Source organism: Armigeres subalbatus, chromosome 2, assembly GCF_024139115.2.
Source record: "Armigeres subalbatus isolate Guangzhou_Male chromosome 2, GZ_Asu_2, whole genome shotgun sequence".
NCBI lineage: Eukaryota > Metazoa > Arthropoda > Insecta > Diptera > Culicidae > Armigeres > Armigeres subalbatus.
Genome location: NC_085140.1, coordinates 408,532,146 through 408,553,403, shown reverse-complemented (window position 1 = coordinate 408,553,403; position 21,258 = coordinate 408,532,146). Strand labels below are relative to the sequence as shown.

General features: G+C 35.8%; 2 protein-coding genes across 4 annotated transcripts in view; one reads left to right on the top strand and one right to left on the bottom strand.

Moving 5' to 3' along the window:
* LOC134213352 (putative inorganic phosphate cotransporter) overlaps positions 1-6,194 on the top strand; it is a 52,747-nt gene extending 46,553 nt beyond the window's left edge. For all 3 annotated transcript variants that reach the window (XM_062692340.1, XM_062692342.1, XM_062692341.1), the window contains exon 5: positions 5,710-6,194. In XM_062692340.1, the coding sequence (XP_062548324.1) occupies positions 5,710-5,756 (47 nt within the window). In that variant the 3' untranslated portion in view covers positions 5,757-6,194. The remainder of the gene's footprint in view (positions 1-5,709) is intronic.
* Positions 6,195-6,200: 6 nt separating this feature from the next.
* LOC134213353 (phosphatidylinositol-glycan biosynthesis class X protein) lies at positions 6,201-21,258 on the bottom strand. The gene is made up of 5 exons (XM_062692343.1): positions 20,997-21,258; positions 20,631-20,760; positions 20,395-20,543; positions 6,447-6,627; positions 6,201-6,392 (listed from the first exon to the last, which is right to left on the bottom strand). The coding sequence occupies exons 1-5, from the start codon at positions 21,098-21,100 to the stop codon at positions 6,234-6,236; spliced, it is 723 nt and encodes a 240-aa protein (XP_062548327.1). The 5' UTR covers positions 21,101-21,258; the 3' UTR covers positions 6,201-6,233.

The following is a 21,258-nucleotide window of genomic DNA, read 5'->3' as shown; positions in this document are numbered from 1 at the left end:
TTCCTTCTAGTCGAAATTTTTACTTTGTGAACTCATTCCGAATATCTCCCATTAGCCCCAAAGTCCTAAAAAACCAATAATTTTGAAATAACACTCAGTTAAATTATTGCTCCACGTAGTTCGGACGTGCTGGCAGAATAAATGATTTTTTGCATATGGTTTGAGCACTCAATTTTCGAAGCGTTATAACTTTTTTCGTGGACGTTCCAGCAACGTGTCTTCTTCAGCAAAGTTTTTCGGAATTCTTTGGGTTATACTTTAACGCAATGTGCCACTTGGTTTACGATGAACTGAAACCTCTAGTAGTAGAAATGCAAAAATATACGTTCTCCCATACTAATTTCCATACAAACTTCAAACGCGATGCGGAATGCGAGGAAGCAACCAATCGGTCCCAAACTCTGCACAGTTGTTCAGGATCCAGAATGGCTTCGAAAAACCATTGATTTGAAAAAATGACCATGACGCCCCACTCTACTATACATTATCCCATAGGGACTTGTATTTGGAAGAATATTACAAAAAAATCCTATAGTCACCCTACAATACATTTATCAAACTAAATCTTTCACATGTTGTGCAATCAAATGCACAAATCGAGTTTTTGGTATCACGACCTCGAAGACATTTTTGCATCGACACGCCACCGTTTCAAATTTGTCATGCCGGAGTCCCCAGAATGTTCCGTTGAAATCCCGAAGAAAAATTTCAAAGTAAAATTTCATAATTGATATCCTGAAAACATCTCGTTGAAATTCCGGACAGTTTACTGGTTATGGATCGACTGTACGTTTTAATTTTATTTATTGAACGGCTACTCCGTCTTGCAATTATTACAACGAGTTTTTTATTTACCCGACGTTTCAATCCCCGTGTTGAAAAAACTCGTTGTAATAATTGCAAGACTAAGAAGCCGTTCAATAAATAAAATTCCAGACAGTATTTCGTAAAAATATCACTGTTTTCCTTGAAAATTCCTAACCTTTTTCTCGCTCAAATTTCAAAAAGCCTTCCTTCAAAACTTAAAAAATTAAATTTTGTAGAAATTTTCCGTGGGAATTCTGAAGAATTTAAGTGCTCATTCCGGAAAAAAAATCCGAGAAAACTACAAAGAATTTCCCATGAAAATTAAAATCTATCCGTGCACATTTCGAATAGCTTCTTTTTGACAACTTCCATGGAAATGGCGACGAATATCCTTATGGAAGTTTTCGTGGAAATTGAAAAGGATTTCCCGTCAAAATGCAAAGAATTCCTCATTGAAATCAAATTTACCAAGTCGGATAGGCAGAACGCCATTTGACCGAAAGTTATTTGGCCGAAAATTTAAGTTGCCCTGAATGGACATACGGTCGAAAATGTCGTTCGGCCGACCAGTTCATCTGGCTGAAAAAGTCGTTTGGCCGAATATAGACTGTTCCAGAAATTATAACCACACTAAAATATTGTCGACAAATTAAAATGTATGTAATGTTTCATGAAAAACTTCGCTGCATCCTATAGATAATCCATTTAATAAACGTGATGTATTTTTTCGAATATTGCAAAATATTTAGCTTCTATTCTGGGTTAGAAAAATTGGTTTGCACAAAAAAAAACATTTTAGGACGCTTGGTCAGGATTCAGGAAACCTTGAAAACGTGCAAAACTCTATCTAGGTGAAAAATAATAAATTATACCAACGTGGCATAAGATTTAAATTACTTTGGCGTTTGATATATGTTGGGGTTCATTAAGGATCCTAGCCATAAGCAAAAAAAAAACAAAAAAAAATATTAAATAAGTGATACGAGAACATTTATTTAACGTTTTTCGGAGCAGCTCCCTGAGAATTTTTGATTTGATTTTTGATTTGAATTCAAATGCCTCTTCGGTTACAATATTTTAAATTTTAACACTCGTAATGCTTGGTGAATAAAGACAATATGCAATGGATTTTGAGTAGAAATTGATGGCAAATTTGAAAAAACTTCTTGAATGTGTTGTGCAAACAGGGTTTGTAGAAATCGCTCTCAATAGATAACGAACAACGATAAAAGAGAGGCAAAAACTGTTCCGAATCATAACAAGCCATGATAACAAATTTATCAAATTTGTATACAAGTGCGAAAAAACAGAATCGGATAGGCAGCCCCCACAGATTTTCGCTTTGTTTTCGCTCCTTTCGTGTTGGTTACTGCACAACTGTGTAGAACAAGTTGAAAAGCATCTCAGAGCCAGTGCTCCCCACATTTGGAGTTTTCTAAAAGATATTTATCATGGGGTATAACATCCCAAATCAGTTCCAGGGTTGTTACGGAGATTCTGAAATATTTTCCGCGCCGACTAAAATCAAATCCGCGCCATTTCCGCGCGACATGAAATTCATTCCGCGCCAAATCCGCGCGATACAGATCTAAATTCTAAGCAAATATACGTTAAATGTCAATTTTTGTATAACAATTTATTGAGCGTCTTCTCTTCAAGTTCTTTTTTTACAATTATTACTGATTTCAAATATGATTTTAAACTGCAACTGTTTGTATCAAAATGCTAATATGACTAATAAACCGGCAGAAAGTATTACAACCCTTATAAATGACCTTATTCGGCACTAGAAGTACTGAATCTAAGGGAACAAGAACTAAACAGTCAAAAGTATTTGCATAAGCACCGCTTTTTGGATTAGATGATGGCTTTGGCATGTTTTATTCCTTTTTTTTGTTGATAGAACTTTATAAAATTCGGCACAAGGTACGTTGATTACAAATGAATGTTAAGGCCAGATTTGATCATAATTGATTAAATATAAACGTGGCAAAAATTAAAATATCTGCCAAAACCGCGATTTCTTCTAAAGTAATTGATAAGGCAGCTTCGTTGTAGTTATTGATCACAAGACAAACTTGCTTAGATATTAAGGAATTAGACAATGAAGCTCCGTTTTTAAATAAAACTTCTGTGAAACAAATATTTGAATTCATATCAAGAAACAAATAATACAAAATCTAACATAGTTGCTCAAGCTCCGTTAATTTTTAAGTCAGAATCAAGCGTAAATTTCTTCAAAAATTCCAGAGGAATATTTTTAGAAATTTCAGAAGAAATTTCTTTGGAAATATGGCAGAATAATTTGGGTGAACTCCAACAGAAATTAGTCCGTTATTTCTTCTTCAATTCTTGTAACAAGCTTTTCTAAAAATTCAGGCAGAATTTTTTTTTACCATTCTTACTTATTCATCCCAAAGATTTCTGCGGGTCATCCTCCGGAAATTCTCCCGGAAATTTTCATGGAAATGTTTTCAGAAATCCAACTGCCCGTGGATCTGCTGAAGTGCAGAAGTTGCTCCAAATTATCTGTGGAAATTCTTCCGAGAACATCTGTGGGAATTCCTTCGAGTATTCTTACAAAAATTCCCCTGGGAAATTATTTTGTAATTCATTTGGGAAATTTGTCGTGAATTCAAGTAAATTCTCCACAAAAATATCTGCGGAATATCTTCAGAGCTTGCTTGCAGAAATCCTTCATGAATTCCTACGGAAAGCGCTTTAGGAATTCTTGCCAAAATTATTGGAGACATCCTGCGGAAAACTCCCGGTTCTATCTTTGAGCACTTATTAAAGAATTATCTGTGATCATCGCTATAACTCTTTTGTAAATTCAAGGCGGCATTGTTTTCGATTTTCTATAGTCATTCCTGCGGTCACAGCTCCAGGAAATTTTTCCAAAAATGTCTTTATAATTTTTCGGGTTTTTAATGCTGCAGAAATCCTCTTTACGCTGTGGAAATTTATTTGCAAGGAATTTATACAAGGATCATCAGTTTCTTCGTTTTCTGTTGGTAATCCTGTAAAATACCACCGGAGTTAGTCGAAAATATCATAAAAAAACCCGCCAGAGCCCAGAAATAACTTTTGAGAATCATCTTCTAATTTTGGATCGACTTTCTGCGGAAGAACTTATTAAATTAAGAGGCATCTGCATTAAATCACAGAACATTTTTATGTTTTCAATTGTTGTATAAACCTTTATACGTACTAGATGAATGTTATAAAGGAAAAATAAAATGTTCCAATATGAAAGAATTCCTGACGACTTTAGAAAAATTATATGCTGAGTGTTCCATTATGAAAGAATTCCTGACGACTTTAGAAAAATTATATGCTGAGTGGTTCATCGTAAATGAAACAACCAATCAGAAACTGACAAATATCTTGGAATTACAAAGAAATTGACAAGATGAAAATGAGTGTTCATGTCCTTCAATAGACATTGTTTGTGTGCGTCGTGGCGTATCTCTCCTCATAACATTTGTTTACATAATGTTTGAGAGTGTAATGCATGCCATCAAATAAGGGCTTGGACATATCCGAAAAATAATGTTAATAAACTTGAAACGCAAATTTGTTCTCCACAAGATTTGGTAATGAAAATAAAGCCCATCTAGATAGGCATAAAACTAATTTTCAAATAAACTTCCTTAGATTTTTTCTTAGAAGTTTCCACCTAAAACTAAATCCGCGCCAAATCCGCGCGAAACCCTAAAATCGTTATGTAAATCCGCGCCAAATCCGCGAAAACCGCGAAATCCGCGAAAATCGCGAAATCCGCGTAGTCGTAACAACCCTGCAGTTCTCTATCATGACAGCTTGCGAAAAAAGTTTCTCGCGGTATGCTACATATCGTATATGTATACAGAGATGATAAGTGAGAGACTTGCTCTTTCTCTTTAGGATTCAATCCCTGGAAAACACCTTAACACATTGTGAAGGAGAAAATACTAAAACATGACTTATATTCCATGCAATACCCAAAACTGGATATTAGTAGAAAGAAGAGAAGATAATAAACTATACGTAGCCAAGAAAATATAAAAAAAATTCAAAATATTTGAAAATCTAAGTGTCCTTATAATTTCTGATCTGTAGGTCATTTGGTCTTAAATGCCGTTTGACCGAAATGATCGTTTAACAGTTAGGGCCTTCTGGCTGAAAATGGCATTTGGTCGAAATGGACATTCGATCGAAAGTGTCGTTCGGCCGAACTGATCATTTAGCTGAACAAGTCGTTTGGCCCAAATGGTCGTTCTTCAGAAAAGAAATTTAGGCGAAATAACCCTTGACCATTTTGGGAAAACAGCATTTTTTGTCACATGACTTATTCTTCCGAACGCCTTTTTCGGCAAAATGGTCAGTTCGTCCGAACGACACTTTCAGCCGTATGTTCCTCTGCATAACAGCATTTTCGGCCAAATGACCAATTTGAACAACAAGCTTTTCGAGCTGAATTAACAATTTGGCTGTGCCGCTGTAAACTCAAAAAGTGGGTAAAATCCCATTGAAATACCGAAAATTTAAAAAAAAAGTCACGAAGAAATTTTGAAGAACTTTAGTGGGAATTTCGGAAAAAATCTCCGTGGAAATTCCGAAGAATGTTCTATGGAACGTCAAAAAAATCCTAGTCAATTCTGAACAATGTCCTGTTTTAATCCAAAGAGTTTCATGTTGAAATCCACATTTTGAACAATTTTCCGTCGAAATTCAGGAGAACTTCCCGTGAATATTCTGAACAACCCCGAAGATTATTCATAACATTCATTCTGCGAATTATCATAACACTTATCAAAAAAGTATTCTGTAGCGGATAAACAAAAAAACAAAACTAGGAACTCTAATAAAAAAGGAGGAACAAAAATTTTTAAAACTAATTTTTCTTTTCTCGTCCTACAGATGACACCGAATCTGCCGTGCCAAATAATAGGAATACCACCGATTGAGCCTTCGAATGAGAAAAAGCTGATTTATTCGAAACAAACTGGATAATTTTCACTGTTGATAAGGAAAAAATCCTTAGTCTAGTCCAAAAACATCGAAAACATCCAGAAAACAGATGAAACAGGAAACCTACTTAAAAGAAACGATCGTCATATCGAGGAAATGATACAAATCGAGTGCTCTTAAATTATTAGTTGTAAGTGAACCCAGCGAAGCATTTTTAGGGTTCCTATCCGAAGCTTCCGATGTTAAATGTGACTTTTAGTCGTAAGGTACAAACGTTCCCAACAACAGGCTGTAAGATAGAAAACTACATTCTGTAAGGCTGCATCGACTGAATCCAAATGCATTCCAGTTGCATTATATGAAGAATGTTGAAATATCTATTTTAGTTTTGTGATTGTTGTTGAAACCAATAAAGACGTATATTTAAAAAAAAACTACAATTATCATAAATCTTGGTTTTATTTGAGATCTCGTCACAAAAGTTTTTTGTTTATACGTTTACCCGATTTGATGATGATGTATATCAGATACATGCTACCGATCCAGCTGACGAGAATGGTGGCGGGCAGCACGAATTTGTACGACGCACTGTTGCCAACTGGGATGAGCACACTAATCACAGTCGGTACATTCTACAATAGAGAATGTATTAAAACCTAACTTAACTTCCAAACATTGCTACTTACACTAAACTCCACCTCTTGCCAGTCGCAGTACTCTGCCTCGCCGAGTTTATCGTAATCGTAGATTTGGGCACTGCTCTGACAGGGATAACGAACGATCCCCGTCGACTTCAACAGGGTTTTTGTGTTCGGTCCTCGACACTGGACAAATAGAGTAGGACTTTCAATTTGGACCCGTTCGAATCTGGAAACACACATCATGAATTATATTGGATTGAATCCTTTTGAGTATTCAAAATATTAAGCCTTCTACTTCCACTACGAAGCGTACTAATTATTCAATATGAAAATAACAATTTTTCTAAATGTAATGGTTTATTTCATTGCATTGTGGCAGTTTCACAGGTTTCACAAACGACCTACAGTTTGGCTAAAAGTCGTGTGGAATAAGGCCGTTTGCCCTAATGGTCATTTGGCCTAAAGTCGTTGTCCTAATGGTCGTTTGGCCTAATGGTTGTTTGTCCTAATGGTCGTTTGGCATAATTTGAAAAACGTAAATTATTCTTTGTAGTAAAATATGTGAAAATGTTAATGTATTTTATTTAATGCTACATTTGGAAATCCACATTACTATTATTGGTGTATAACAACATTTTCCGATAGTCATCGTCAGTCTCATACGATATGTATGTAGGGGTAACGGCTCAAACCTTGGCCCATTATGCTACGGTTGAGCACATTTATCGTTATAAATCTTCATATACTGCATTTCCAACCAGAATTATTCCACCAGCCGGCTTGCTTACATTTGGTTTTGACGCCAAATAGCAAAAAACGACGATGAATGTCAGCAATATCTCATTAAAACCAGCGAAAGTCTCGAGAGAAATGGACAAAACGTCGGCATCCTTGTCCCTATCAGGTGGATAATTTTTCAGCCCACTTGGAACGAGTGATTGTTGATTTCGAACATACGAGAGATAAAGACGGGTTGCTGTTTATAGTGCCAGTCATTTTGATGCGTTGAATAAAGGCAGCATGCAAAGAAATAGAGAAAATCAAATCATCTTATTGAGCGTGAATTCTAATTGGTTGCAAAATACTACCACACTGATTGTAAGAGTGCGTTTCAGATTCCCCCAATAGCACGCTTACCAAGGACATGCTAGCGAAAATACTATTATATGAATCATTTTTTCCCAAATATTTACCATATTTGCAAGTGAAGAAGTTTAGAAAAATGAAAACTGTATTAAAAACTGCAATTGCAAAAGGCTACATGTTCTAGCCCTCATGTTGTGCCTTCAAACAAATTGCATACGTTAATTATTGGCTGCCGCATAATTTTGAGATTTACTGCTAGTTAAAACCATGGCAGTTGTGTTGCTCTCGCTCTCGCTCGCTCTCAAAGAAACTTTTTTCCAAAACGTCAACAATGCTTTAGGTGGGGATGATGCATAACGCACTACTGAAGAAAGCCAATTGTAAAACTTATTCAAGGCAATTCCTTGCTTTGTACTGTGCATAAACAGTTATAACTGTGCCAACTACCTGATATTATTACACAATTATTCATAAATACAATTATCGGATGCTTGTTTTTAACTCTGCCTGCATTGAAGTTTCATGATTGGTACGTGCGTTTGATTCCACTCCTCTCTATATCGATCAGCTGTTGTGAATCCTCTCAAAACTCTCACGTGTTTCAACTTCCCGAGTTGAAAGAATACTTTTTCGGTATCATTTTACAGATCAAAATACTTTTTGCAAGCAATAATAAATCTAAATTATGATGAAGGTATTTGTCAAGTAATTTGACTTGAAATTATGCACATGAAATGACGTTGAAAGTTTATTTAATGAAACATACAATCCATTGTATCTTTCCATTATCAAATGAGAAAATGTTTGTAGGATTCGTGCGAAAGATGATAAAACTAAATATTCTTATACTAATTGAATCATTTATTTGCAAAATTATGAAGAAAATGGTGTATTGAACCACGAAAGGTTGATGCTTGAATCGTGTTTGGAGGCCGTAAGGCAGGCAATTATTTTTGGTATGTTCTGCGAATGAAAGCGATTATATCGTGATTCGAGAAAAGCATCATGAGGGCCCATTTACAAACTACATGACGTTTTAGGTTGTGGGAAGGTACTTGTCTGAGCGTTAAGGACTTTATAAATTTCAGAACCCTACTATACATGAAGCATTACTAGAGGCTTGGTGTGGGTTGAGTTTAGCGTTATGTAATTTGCGAATGAAACTTGACCGCTGAGTGGATTAACCTGTTTTTACAAAAATTCTTAGCAACCTAATCGCAAGCATCGGACATTCTATCTGCAGCTTTCGGTTATTTTCTACAGTACGGGTTATTGGTGAGAATGTTTTGATTTTAGAGTTTCACCTATACTAACGTAGTGCTACAAATCGAAAGCGTATGCCATCATTTGGCTACGGGTGCCCCCAGTATTGTCCAAAAAAGTTTTGGTTAATTACGTCGCTTTACTAATGAAAATTGTGAAATAAAAATGATAGCTGACATAGTGTGGTTGTTATCCATTCATCTGATGTGCGAAAGCAGGTATGTTCATTCAGAAAACTCTTTTATTGAGCGAAAGAAAAAGTTCTTGCACAGCCTGCCTGCATAAGCCAACGAAACATGGCTGCTAAAAAAAACCGAGTCAAAGTGATGTTTCACGCAAGATAATTGCTTTTAATAGTTTAAGAAGTGTATAGATCTAGAGTTATGAAGCAGATATATGTTTGATACACTTTTCTATAGAAGCAGTGGTTAATATTTCTCTACAAAACGACGTATTATCGCTGAAATATTGAATTATTTACGTGATGAGCCAATGTTACATCCAGGGCCAACATTACCACCGGTTACCCTATGATTGAAATGTGAAAAATGGAGTATGAAATTAAAGTCTGATTTTGGGAAACTACTGCTTTTTATTTCATTTTAGGAGATAATAAATAATTATTCTATGGTGTAATGACATTTAACAAATACGGATATTTCTTTTCTCTCCATTCAAGTACTCAGACGCAAAAAGAAAAATATCTAGTTTGTACTTCTTGTCTGCCAAAATATCTTCTGAGGTTCATTAAAACTTGTTCGTAGCAATTAAAGCTGAACCCTTTAATTTCCTTTATTTTTACCCTTTTACCCTAATTTTTTAACGTCATGATATCCGTTAACGTAGGAAAAACAGGTCAGTTTCAATCTCTCGTCGTAAACAAAAGTTTTTGAAGTTTTTTTTTTATAAACGATGGCCATTGGTAGATTGGTCCTATAGTATTTTGTATGTCAAAAAGAATATTTTACCAGGAGCAATTACTTCACGATAAGCTTTCGCCATTACTTCTAATACGTTTTTCATTATAAAAATCAATTACTTTGTGGAATTCAATTTCACGTTTGGTCTCAGCTCACGAACACGACTTATTACCAAAAACGGATGATTGCTATTGCTAAGCGTTCCTATTAGTATGATTATATACAAAAAAAGTAGATGCACACGTGTGAATGTAGCATTTGTGGATTTATGAATTAAAGCTGCAATACTATTGCAATTGAAGCACTTCACCATCTCTGAGAATATATTTCAACATATGAAAAGCTTTCCAATATACCACCATGAAACAAAAACTACCTAAATCTATTGTCCATTAGCACAAAGAAAGGTAATGACCATTTACACTTTCGGCCAAAAGTTTGGGTTCACTCTTAAAAAATATAGGTATTTTTAGTAGGTAGTAGGTAGGTATTTTAAACTAATATTTTTTATGTGCTAAAATATTACAGTAAGATACACATTTTTCTTAAATTTATGTGGTAAAAATTTGTTGATTTTTCTCAAAATTGAGCCCACAAAATTTGGAAATAAAAAGTGATACGGAACCCAATTTTAATCATCTTTGGTATGCATTGATGAAACTTCGGCGAAAAAAATCATGTTATATTTTTAAAAATTAAAATGTTTACTCAAGTGCATGGTATGCATCAGCCAAAAGTTTGGGTTCACCCTTCTCCAGTTCAAATTTGGGCAAAATGTACATTGAAGAAAGTTAGTTGATAAGAAAATTATTTTGAGCTTTTTAGTGGAATGTCTTCACTTGTCATAAGACGAGTTAATACAATCCCATTGAATTCCACCACTTAATTGTATCTTGAAAGATACGTATTTCGACCTCAAAAGTAAGGCCGTCTTCAGAGTCTCGTACTTGACTCGACTAGTCGACTAGAGTCGACGAGTCGAGTCAAGTACGAGACACTGAAGACCGGCTTACTTTTCAGGTCGAAATACGTATCTATTATTTATTTATTATTATTATTTATTTATTTATTCAGACTAAGGCCGAAGTGGCCTGTGCGGTATATAAGAGTCTTCTCCATTCGGCTCGGTCCATGGCTACACGTCGCCAACCACGCAGTCTACGGAGGGTCCGCAAGTCATCTTCCAGAAATACGAAATACGTATCTGTCAAGATACAATTAAGTGGTGGAATTCAATGGGATTGTATTAACTCGTCTTATGACAAGAGAAAAAAAGGAAAGTTAGTTTCCAAACAAAACGTCAAGAACTGTACTTCAGACAATATTTGGCTAAAATTGAATTAAATTGTGTAGTGGCAGAATCATAGTAGGCACATATTGAGATGTCAGATAGTGAGAACCAACACTTAATTATTGTAACACAGAACACTCAAAGACATCGAATAAATCAGACGCTTATAGATGAAAGCTCCCTTATTACTTCAATTGCAAAAGAGGGAACCCAAACTTATGACCGGTTTACCATATAATAGTGGATGAACCCAAACTTTTGACCGATGCATACCATGCACTTGAGTAAACATTTTGATTTTTTAAAATATAACAAGGGCCCTCCTTAGCCGTGCGGTAAGACGCGTAGCTACAAAGCAAGACCATGCTGAGGGTGGCTGGGTTCGATTCTCGGTGCCCGTCTAGGTAATTTTCGGATTGGAAATTGTCTCCACTTCCCTGGGCATAAAAGTATCATCGTGTTAGCCTCATGATATACGAATGCAAAAATAGTAACTTGGCTTAGAAACCTCGCAGTTAATAACTGTGAAAGTGCTTAATGAACACTAAGCTGCAAGGCGGTTCTGTCCCAATGTGGGTTGTAATGCCAATAAGAAGAAGAAGAAGAAACCATGCACTTGAGTAAACATTTTGATTTTTAAGAATAAAACAAGATTTTTTTCGCCGAAGTTTCATCAATGCATATCAAAGATGATTAAAATTGGGTTCCGTTCCACTTTTTATTTCGAAATTTTGTGGGCTCAATTTTGAGAAAAATCCACATATTTTTACAACATAAATATAAGAAAAATGGTATCTTTAGGACACTCCTCACGGAATACAAGTTTCAAAGTGCTCGCGTTTTCGGGGGCACACCACTCAATACGGAGGCGGCGCACAACTGTCATTTTTATTGAATTAGTTTTGCTGCGCCGCAGCATGCGTGAAATAATAAAAATGACAGCTGTGCCTTACCTTAATGTAATATTTTAGCACATAAAAAATGAAAATTGTTAGTTTAAAATATCTACGATGCAAGATCTACTCATATTTTTGTATTGAGCTAACAATACCCGAAATCGGATGTAAGACGGCGAAAATACAGCCAAAAACTATTGCCTATATTTTTCGAGGGTGAACCCAAACTTTTGGCCGGGAGTGTACATGCGTCATTCTGTAACAAACATCGTGGGTGCTTGGACTGTCCGCAGTTTACATTTAAGCAGTGAAACATTCAAAAGTGATGTCGGATTCGGAAAGTGATTTTCTCGGGGTTTCTGACGACGAAATGGGACCACCATGTGAGTCTTCCTCATCCATCAGAGAATCGTCGTCGTCGTCATCGTTGATCGGACCTATCGACCCAAATACAACAGCTAATGAAGATGTTGCCACATCGCGTTCTGGAAGCATTCTTCCAGATGATCCAGGAGAAGGTCCTTCCGGGTTATCAAATTCAAACGCTTCGAGCTTGGTAGAGTTTGTGAAAAGCTCAAAAAATTGCGATTTACCAGTGTTGCAAAGGCACATTATTTACAAAAACAGGGGACCAGTAAGTATAATGAATCCAGATGCTGTAGCTGAAATGATAAATGAAGTACCGAAATTCATTGAAAAGGAGAGCAGTGGAGGATTCCAGTGGCCTGGTGAAACTGATGCGACTAGAATTAGCAAAACAACCTACTTCTGTTCCAACACGGTTGAACACAAACGCCCAACGTAAACTTGTTGAAAGAGTTCGTCATAGGCTGCGAGGCGCTGAAAAAGAGCCATAGAATTTGAAAGATCTGATTATACCAGACCGTTATAAAACCACCATCCACGGCGATAACTTCATCATTGCTGATTGTGTAGAAGGCGAGGATCGTATTTTGGATTTCGGTAGTAACGAAAACGTGGAGCGATTGTCGGAGGCCAAGTATTAGGGTTATTTACGCTATACGTTCGATACTAAACGAGGGTTATTCCGACAGCTACTAACCATGATAGTTGCGCGCCCTGTCACTAAAACGTATTTCCAGCCATCTATGCATTGATGACCTCCAAGAGTGAAACATTATACAGAAAACTGTTGACATTAATTGCTGAAAATGCTGAACATTTGGGACTTGATCTGGATCCACCCATTTATCTTATCAGCCTTCGAAAAGGCCATTTTCAACTCAAGTCAAGCTGAGTTTCCAGACTCGAAGCACTCTGGATGTTTATTTCATTTCTCGAAAAATTTATTTAAGCATATTCGGCAGAACAACCTACAGAACGCATTTGCAAGCGATGTAAAGATTTGGGAAGCTTTCAAGAGTGTTCATCGCAGCTCACTGAATTTTTCAATTACGTTGAAACATTTTATGTGCTTGAACGGGTCAGAAATGTGGTAAAAAATGGACGAGTAGCACCGATCTACCCACCTACGCTGTGGTCTATCTATTCGAATACTCTCGAGAATGTTCCGAGAACTACCAACCAAATTGAAGAATGGCACTCCCGTTGGAACAAAGCGGTAGGGAGCTCTGTTGGTATGTTTACGATGTTGGAAGAATTTCGTATAGAAGAAAACTACACAATAGACAAATTCTGGCATATATTGCTGAAACCACTAGTAAGCTTTGCAGAAAATTGTAAATATACAGAAGAAGACTATCATAAAGCGATTTCCATAAATTTGAATCCCAAACAACAAATTAATTATTAGAGCCGAAGTTTTTTTTTTAATAAAATCATAATGATTACATATTTAGTAGATTTTTATTTATACACAGCCAAAGAGGTACTAAAGAACCCATTCGATTCTGGCAACATTCGGTGATTAATTTAAGGATTAATTTACCTTTCTCGTGTGTTATTGAACAACCTAAATAATTGATGAACCAAATACATTGTCGGAAAATAAATTGAAATGCTAAATTTTTTGAGAGTGTATTTTCAGCCATTCTGTTTGAAATAATCTTAATGCGCACGTGTGTCTTAGCTTGCATGCCATCTGAAGGATTTCCTATATAACTTTTGATAGAACAGAAAAAGCGGAAGCACAATTTCTTCTTGAAGTGACTTTTAAGTGACTATTCAGATTACGCCATTTATTATACAGTCATTATTACCGCGATAGTACGTATCTTTGATAGTGCACAGAAAGAAAAATCATTATTAAAATTAAGAAAAACGTTGGTTAAAATGAAAAGTTGCATTGGTTCTTTTTCGTAGAGAGTTGCGAATGTTCAAATTAAAAGTACGCCAACTTTTAAAATAACCACATTTTTGAAAGCCGCATACCACCCTGAAATTAAAAGTTCAAACATTCAAAACAAATTGTAGAAATGTCAAACCAAAATGGCTACACTGTGAAAAAAGAAAGCGGATTATTCTCAATAAAAAAATCATTTCATTCGCCCCAAAAAACCTCCCACCCGCAAAGCCTCAACTTTTCTTTACAAATTAAATTTATTCGTTTTTGTTTATTTCTTCATGCTTTTTATTTCTTTATGTTCATTGATGATTTGCATAGCACCACTGAGAGCTACGGTGGAGATGGCCACAAAAGAACCACTTGTCGTGCTGCGCATCATAAGGGTCCGTAAGCATATTGCGCTACTGATTTCCCGTTCGTCATAGATGCCGAGACTCGCAATTTACCTATAGGAAAAGAAACCGAAAAATTCACATAAGTATACCTCGATAAACTCATACTATGATTAGCCGCAACTAAAACTAGAACAGCAGCGCTTACGACATTGGAGCACCAAATTTAGGCGTAGTTCTGCTTTATTTCACACTTGCCACTGATATTTTTCGGTTCTATGTAGATAAATAAAAAAGACTTACCTGTCGATACCGCAAGAACAGCGCAAGAACTTCAGCGTTATATGAAAATGATTTGTTTATCCAGAAAACATAACAGCACATTCTCGGGTTTGTGGTAGCACTTTTGCCACAAACAGTTGGTGCTATGGTGCTATTGTAGTTCCTGTTTGTTTCCAGAAAACGACGTAAACCATCAAAACGGTCTACTGTTCCATGAGCACCTCATTCTGATTCCCGCTGGCGAGACACATTTTTTTTCGGAAAGCACCGAAAGCACACTATAGATTGTCCTAAATTCAGCCACTACCGAACAAATTTACAACGTATTTATCACAACCAACACGCTCATTTCGATTTTACTCACCGGTGAGTAGTTTTGTATTGCCGTCTCTTTTTATCCCATAGAAATTTTACTCACTTTTTAAAAAAAAGTGGAACTACTCAAATTTTGAGTGGTTCCACTTTTTATCAAAAGTGAGTAAAATTTCTGTGGGAAAAAAAGAGACGGCAATAGAAAACTACTCACTTTTGAGTAGAAAAAAATGAGCGTGAAGGGCCTCATACGCCTGTCACTGGCGAACAAAGCTCGTGAACTCTGCATCGAAGCTTAGAACCGGTGTTAGGGCGCAATCGTTAATGTGAACATTTTTATATTCGGTTAGTTACTGCAAATAAATTCTTTTTCGAGTCCCTATATAATCAAGCAAGTATCTCAAGCATACCACATCGTTATATTGCTGCATGATTGAGTCTTTAATTTTGATAAAATATCGAAAACAAAAGTTTGCATAAAAATTGCCTCGCCATAACAAAAAGGTGGTAGAGAATTAACACTGTTGTTTACAGTTTAGAACCAAATCCAGATGTCGCACATGTTGGGGTAGGGATTCAGTGCTCCGCCCTCTCCCCCTGATTACAACAAAACTAAAAATGAGAGAGCTAATTTGTTTTTGTCGTCGCACTTTTCTAAATAGAGACAGAGCTGCTGCTGATGTACCGCGAAAGGCACTATGTGCGTTCTTGATGAATCAATGGTCAAAAAAAAGTTTATTATAAGAAAATATTCACGTTAAGATAAATCTCGGGTACTTATTCAAAAGGACGTATGTGATTTTGTAAACAAAGATTCAGACGTCGATTTGTCCGATCTGATTGCCCTCCCACGCAAACCTTCACCATAGACAGATAGGGGGAGGCTTCGGCTACCTGTTGGTGGTGTTGATTTGCGTGGGAGTGCCATCGGATCGGACAAATCGACGTTTGAATCTATGTTTACAAAATCACATACGTCCTTTTGAATAAGTACCCGAGAAATATTTATTAAATATTTATATTTTATGTATGCAATATTTTCATATAATGAAAAATGTATACTATACAGTAATTCCTTAAGTGGGTCTTATAAAGATGAAACCAATTGTGTTCGGAAAAATAACATAATATGTATATAATGAAGCTATTATTATATTTCATATTTTTACCACCGGATGTTACGTAGTGCCCCAGATCTGAGTGAAAGATTTACCATACAAAGGTTTACCATTGATTGATTTGACAGTTTCACAATGTTTAGGCTGAATGCAAGAACTTTTAATTTCACATTCAGAAAATGAGAAACGTACTTTCAAATAGAAAAAATAACTTTGATTGAAACGAATTTCATTTTCATTTTTAAGGAAATCAAGTACTTTTTAGGTGGAAAGTATGAAATTTTCTGTAAAACAATTTTTGTTTTTTGTGTGTGCGTACTCTCGATAGTACGTACGCTCGATTGTACGCACATTTTACCTCGATAGTACGTACACAAAAAAAAAACATTTTTTGTGTGCCATTTTAATTAAATTTTGAATATTTTTGGCACATGCGGGGTTCTTCATATGCTACGTGATAATTTCACATCTGATTTTAACACCATTATGAGCTTATAACAAATTTAGCTTGTTATACCCAGCTTGTTATAAATGTTTGACAGTCTTATGTAACACAAAATATACTATTACTAGCGAAAGAAACCCAGCTTTGCCTGGGTGTTGCAAATGTCACAATGTACTATTTGCAGCACCGCACTCTAGATCAATTTCCGTGCGTTTGTTTTGTTTTCCTCGACAGCTGACCCAAAATTGTATTCTAATGTTTTTTTACATTTCCCCGTCAAATTCACCAACTTTTTGTATATACAAACCTTACGGATCCCAAAACGAATCGATCAGGGAAAAAATCTTGCAAATCGGTCAACCCGTTCGCGAGTTAAATCGTCAGGAAGGAAATCTCAACTCATTTTTATTATATAGAAGATTTTAAACAATTCAAGGAACATCTGGAACAAAAGATATTTTAGTTACTAGATAAAGATTGACAGTTAGGTACCACACATGTTTCGGACAGCAGACCAAAGGGTACCGAAGCGACAATCTTTATCTGGTAACTAAAATATCTTTTTCTAAAACAGCTGATTATATGTTCTAAGAGTAACACCAGCAATGTTTTAAATTTTATGAGTATGGATGTATAAATGATTTTCATAGAGAGCAGTTCCACTTAATTGTAATCTTGTAATATCAACGCACCCTCAGACCATAGCCTATCTGCGTTGATTTAAATACCGCTGAGCGATACGTCTACCTTAGATGCAACCGGACCGAGATATTACTTACAATATTTCTTGTGTATGATCCATGAAGCTTGTTGCAAATAACCAATTCATTCAGTGAAGTTGAACAATGAACATCCTATTCAAATTCTTGAATAATACTCTTGCTCTTGTGTTCTAATTCTGAAGCTAAGTTTGAACAGCCGTGTATGCAATCTTTGTGGAATTTAGGATTCACCCTCCACCAGAAGTCAGTAAAGGAAGCTTCCTGATTGAAAATGGTGGAGGTAAGCCGGCTACCCAATATTTGGTCCTTCGAACCGTATAGTTTCCCAATAATCCAGCTTGAAGGTCCGTTATATTGAATTACCGGACCCTCTTCAACATAGAAAGAGAGATAATTAGAGTGCGCTGCCATAAACGTAATTAATTTCAAGGCTCAAACAAACTCAGTCGTCTGGATTCTTGACTGTACAATTCATAACCCAACTAACAATTTTGGTGCTAAACGCTTCAACTTCTAGCCTTTTGTTGTATACTATTTGAATAAAAGCAGCCAATGCTGAATAAAAGAAAAGCATCCGCAAATAATCCCTTAAACTTCAACTCGACTATTACCCAAATATCTATCAGCTAGTCAGTTCGTGCCGAATATATTTCATCTTTTATCGTTTATACAGCTTTCATATAGTCATAAAACAGCTCTGTCTTAATTAGCAACAAAGCTTATCGGTTAAGAGCTCATGTATGTAACTGAGTTGCTTGTTAGCAACTTCCCATATTACGGTGAGTAGCATTCACAATGAAAACGTTTTCGCTGTTGTTATAGCACTAACAATATAACGTAATGGCGCTATAAATGAACTAACGAAGCTTTTAGGCAACTTCTGTATCTTTGAAGATTACACAACGTTTAAGTAAACCTTATACTGCTTCTTTTACTAGCTTATCAGTATGGAACGTCAAAACCGCATTGTTTACATTTGATTTTTGTTGCCGGAGCTGTGTATGAGCTATTGATTTCTGTAATGCAGCTACAAAGATATTCACCTGCTCTTATAGCAACTGACAAAGCGCTGTCATTAATGCTAGCAGATAGTGTAAGAAAACGAGCCATTTAGAAGCGATATTTCTGTTGACGGTTACTGTTAAACGATTAGCAGTAGAGTAGCATCTATACAGATCGAGAAAATGTTGCCTAAAAACAATTTCAGCGATTGGTGATGCATAAAAATTAGCCAACAGAACATGCTGATAGATGTTTGAATAATGGTTGAAATAATGCTGAAAGCATAATTTTTAAGCTTATGTGCTGAAAGCAGCATGTAGGCCTCTTTTTAACGTTTATACAGCATGAATCTAAAAATAGCGTTAGTAAAACAACCTATAGGTATGCGAAGAAGCACATCAATAATTTTCTTTGTTATTTACATATGTCAAAGTGACGGTAATGACAGAGCAGCGGCCATTGAATCAGGAGATCAGGAGTTCGAATCTAGGTAGCAACAAAATTGATATTTGAGTTTTCACAAAAAAAAAACATTAAATAAACTCCGAAATTTACTCTCCTCTCAAATAATATTTAATCAAATTGAATTCAGTGGCTGTATAAAACTTATTTAACAGATTCAAAAAATCTGAATAAGCGCCATTGAAGCGAATTATATTACTAAACGGTTTAGTAAAGATTGAGAAAAAAAATGTGTAACATGCTGTAAAGTAGTTGTGCAGGCACGTAAAAAACAGCTGAATAGAGATTCGCCAGATTTGCTGGTAAAAGCATTGAATAGAAGTTCTTGATCATATGTATAGCACCACATATTCAGCTTGAAGCCGTATAGACGAGTTGAAATAACATTTACATTGACATTAAATGTTAGTTGGGAACACAGCCCAAACATTTGTTAAACATTTTATTACATATATGTACATCATTGCTTAAAAAATTATACTGGTGGAGTTCAACCGGGACACAATGGTGCACGCGACCCACTAAACTGAATATTTTCCCACAAAATTTGTTTGTTTTCGCCAAAAATTGTTTTTAAAAATGATTTTTCGCCAATTTGTATAAATCCTGAAGGAAATCCCGAAAAAAAATCCTTTAGAAATCTGGGCATTTTTTAGAAAATTCCATTCGGCATTTCAATTTAAATTCCTTAAAAAAAAACCCTTCAGGGATTTATCCGGAAGTTCCTTAAAGAATTCTTTTAGAAACTCCTTCGTAAATTCCTTCACCAATTCTCTCAGAAATCCCTTTAGGAATACTTTTCGAAAATCCACTCTCAAGTTCTCCTTCGTAAAATCCTTCAATTAATTTGTAAATTCCTCCAAAAATACTTTCAGGGGCTGCTCCAGCAGTTCCAAATAATTTTCAAAAAATCCACATTACATTGCACATTGTTCCAGGTCGAAAAAGGCCTTGTAAATTTCTCCAGAAGTTTCTTCGAAAGTTTCTACGGAAACTCCTCTTAAAATCCTTCTTAAAACTCTTGAATGTCGAACATTCTTTTACAAAACTTTAGAAATTCCTTTTGTAATTCGTTCGGATACTCCTAGTGCTGATCTGCAGGGTCTTTTCTTCTTCTATGGCTCTACATTCCAATTGGTACTTGGCCTGCTTTTCAACTTAGTATTCTATTAGAATTTCTTCAGTTATTAATTCAAAGCTTTTTCTTTGCTCGCCTTTGCATGAGTATGTATTTTGTGTGGCAAGTATAAATGGATACACTATGCCCAAAGAGTCGAGAATGTTTCCCATCCAAACACATCCTAGACCGGACCGAGAGTCGAGAACTCACCATCTCCGAATTAGCAATCCAACGCACTCGCAAGGCTAACTGGAGAATGAATGCCGGGTCAACTAGTCATATAATAAATGGTGTAATCTGAATAGGCTATAATACTGATAACATAAAGACTTGTTTTCTAAAGTACCGAACATACATGTTTTAGTGAAATCCAAGGATGGTGAAGAACTATCTAATCAAACTAGTTATGTACATAGTTGAGTTTATAAGGAATTAAAAAAGCGAAGAACAAACCCAAAACATAATTGCATACTTACTTTCTCTCCGAAGGGTCGTGGTACCGGAAGTGTATAGGTAGGGTAATATTAACTTCCCTCCGCACTGTATCGAACAGATACAATGAAAATGGACTTGCTTTGCTGGCCGGTTTCTCCACATCCACATACAACGGCACATAACTATTGATCTATCATGAAGAAGCAAAATGTTTTAGTTTTTCGTGCAGGATAAGAATACGTCCACGTATATGTAATTAATAACAATAATAAAATACCTTTTTAAATTTTTTAAGATTGGTTAACTGATCGGTATCGACATACATGGCGGCAGGAAATTGCTGAAGGAGCATAAGTTCACACGACATCCGACCTATTCCGCCGAACTTGAGTGTGTAGTGGACTTCCCTTAAATAAAACAAAAAAAAAACAGCAGAGTCAATTAAGTACAGTCGCCCTTAAAAACATATTTTTGATAAAATGAATTTTCGCATGTGATTATTTCTTCTCCAGTTGATATCAAATTGTTAGTGAACGTATAAATAAACCGAATAAACATAATGATATTTAAACTTTCTAGTCAACATCAGGTCAACAACTGCAGGAGTGCTAACTATTGGGAGATTTACCCTATAAGAGCTTACCTATGAAAACCACTGTTGAAGATATTCATGTAGAGAAAGGAATTAAGACAAGTAACATTGTGAATTACGGTACACAATACAACAAACAAAGTTTCTCGAATCATTTCGGCGAAACACTATTTATTTTCCATTATTATTTCACTGTTGTTTATATAGAAAATCAGTTTTTAGCCAGCAGATACAAAATCAACAAAAAATATGCACTGAGTCGGACCTTGGCTCGGACCTCCCCGGAAGATTGCAGTTAACTGTTTTGTTTGTG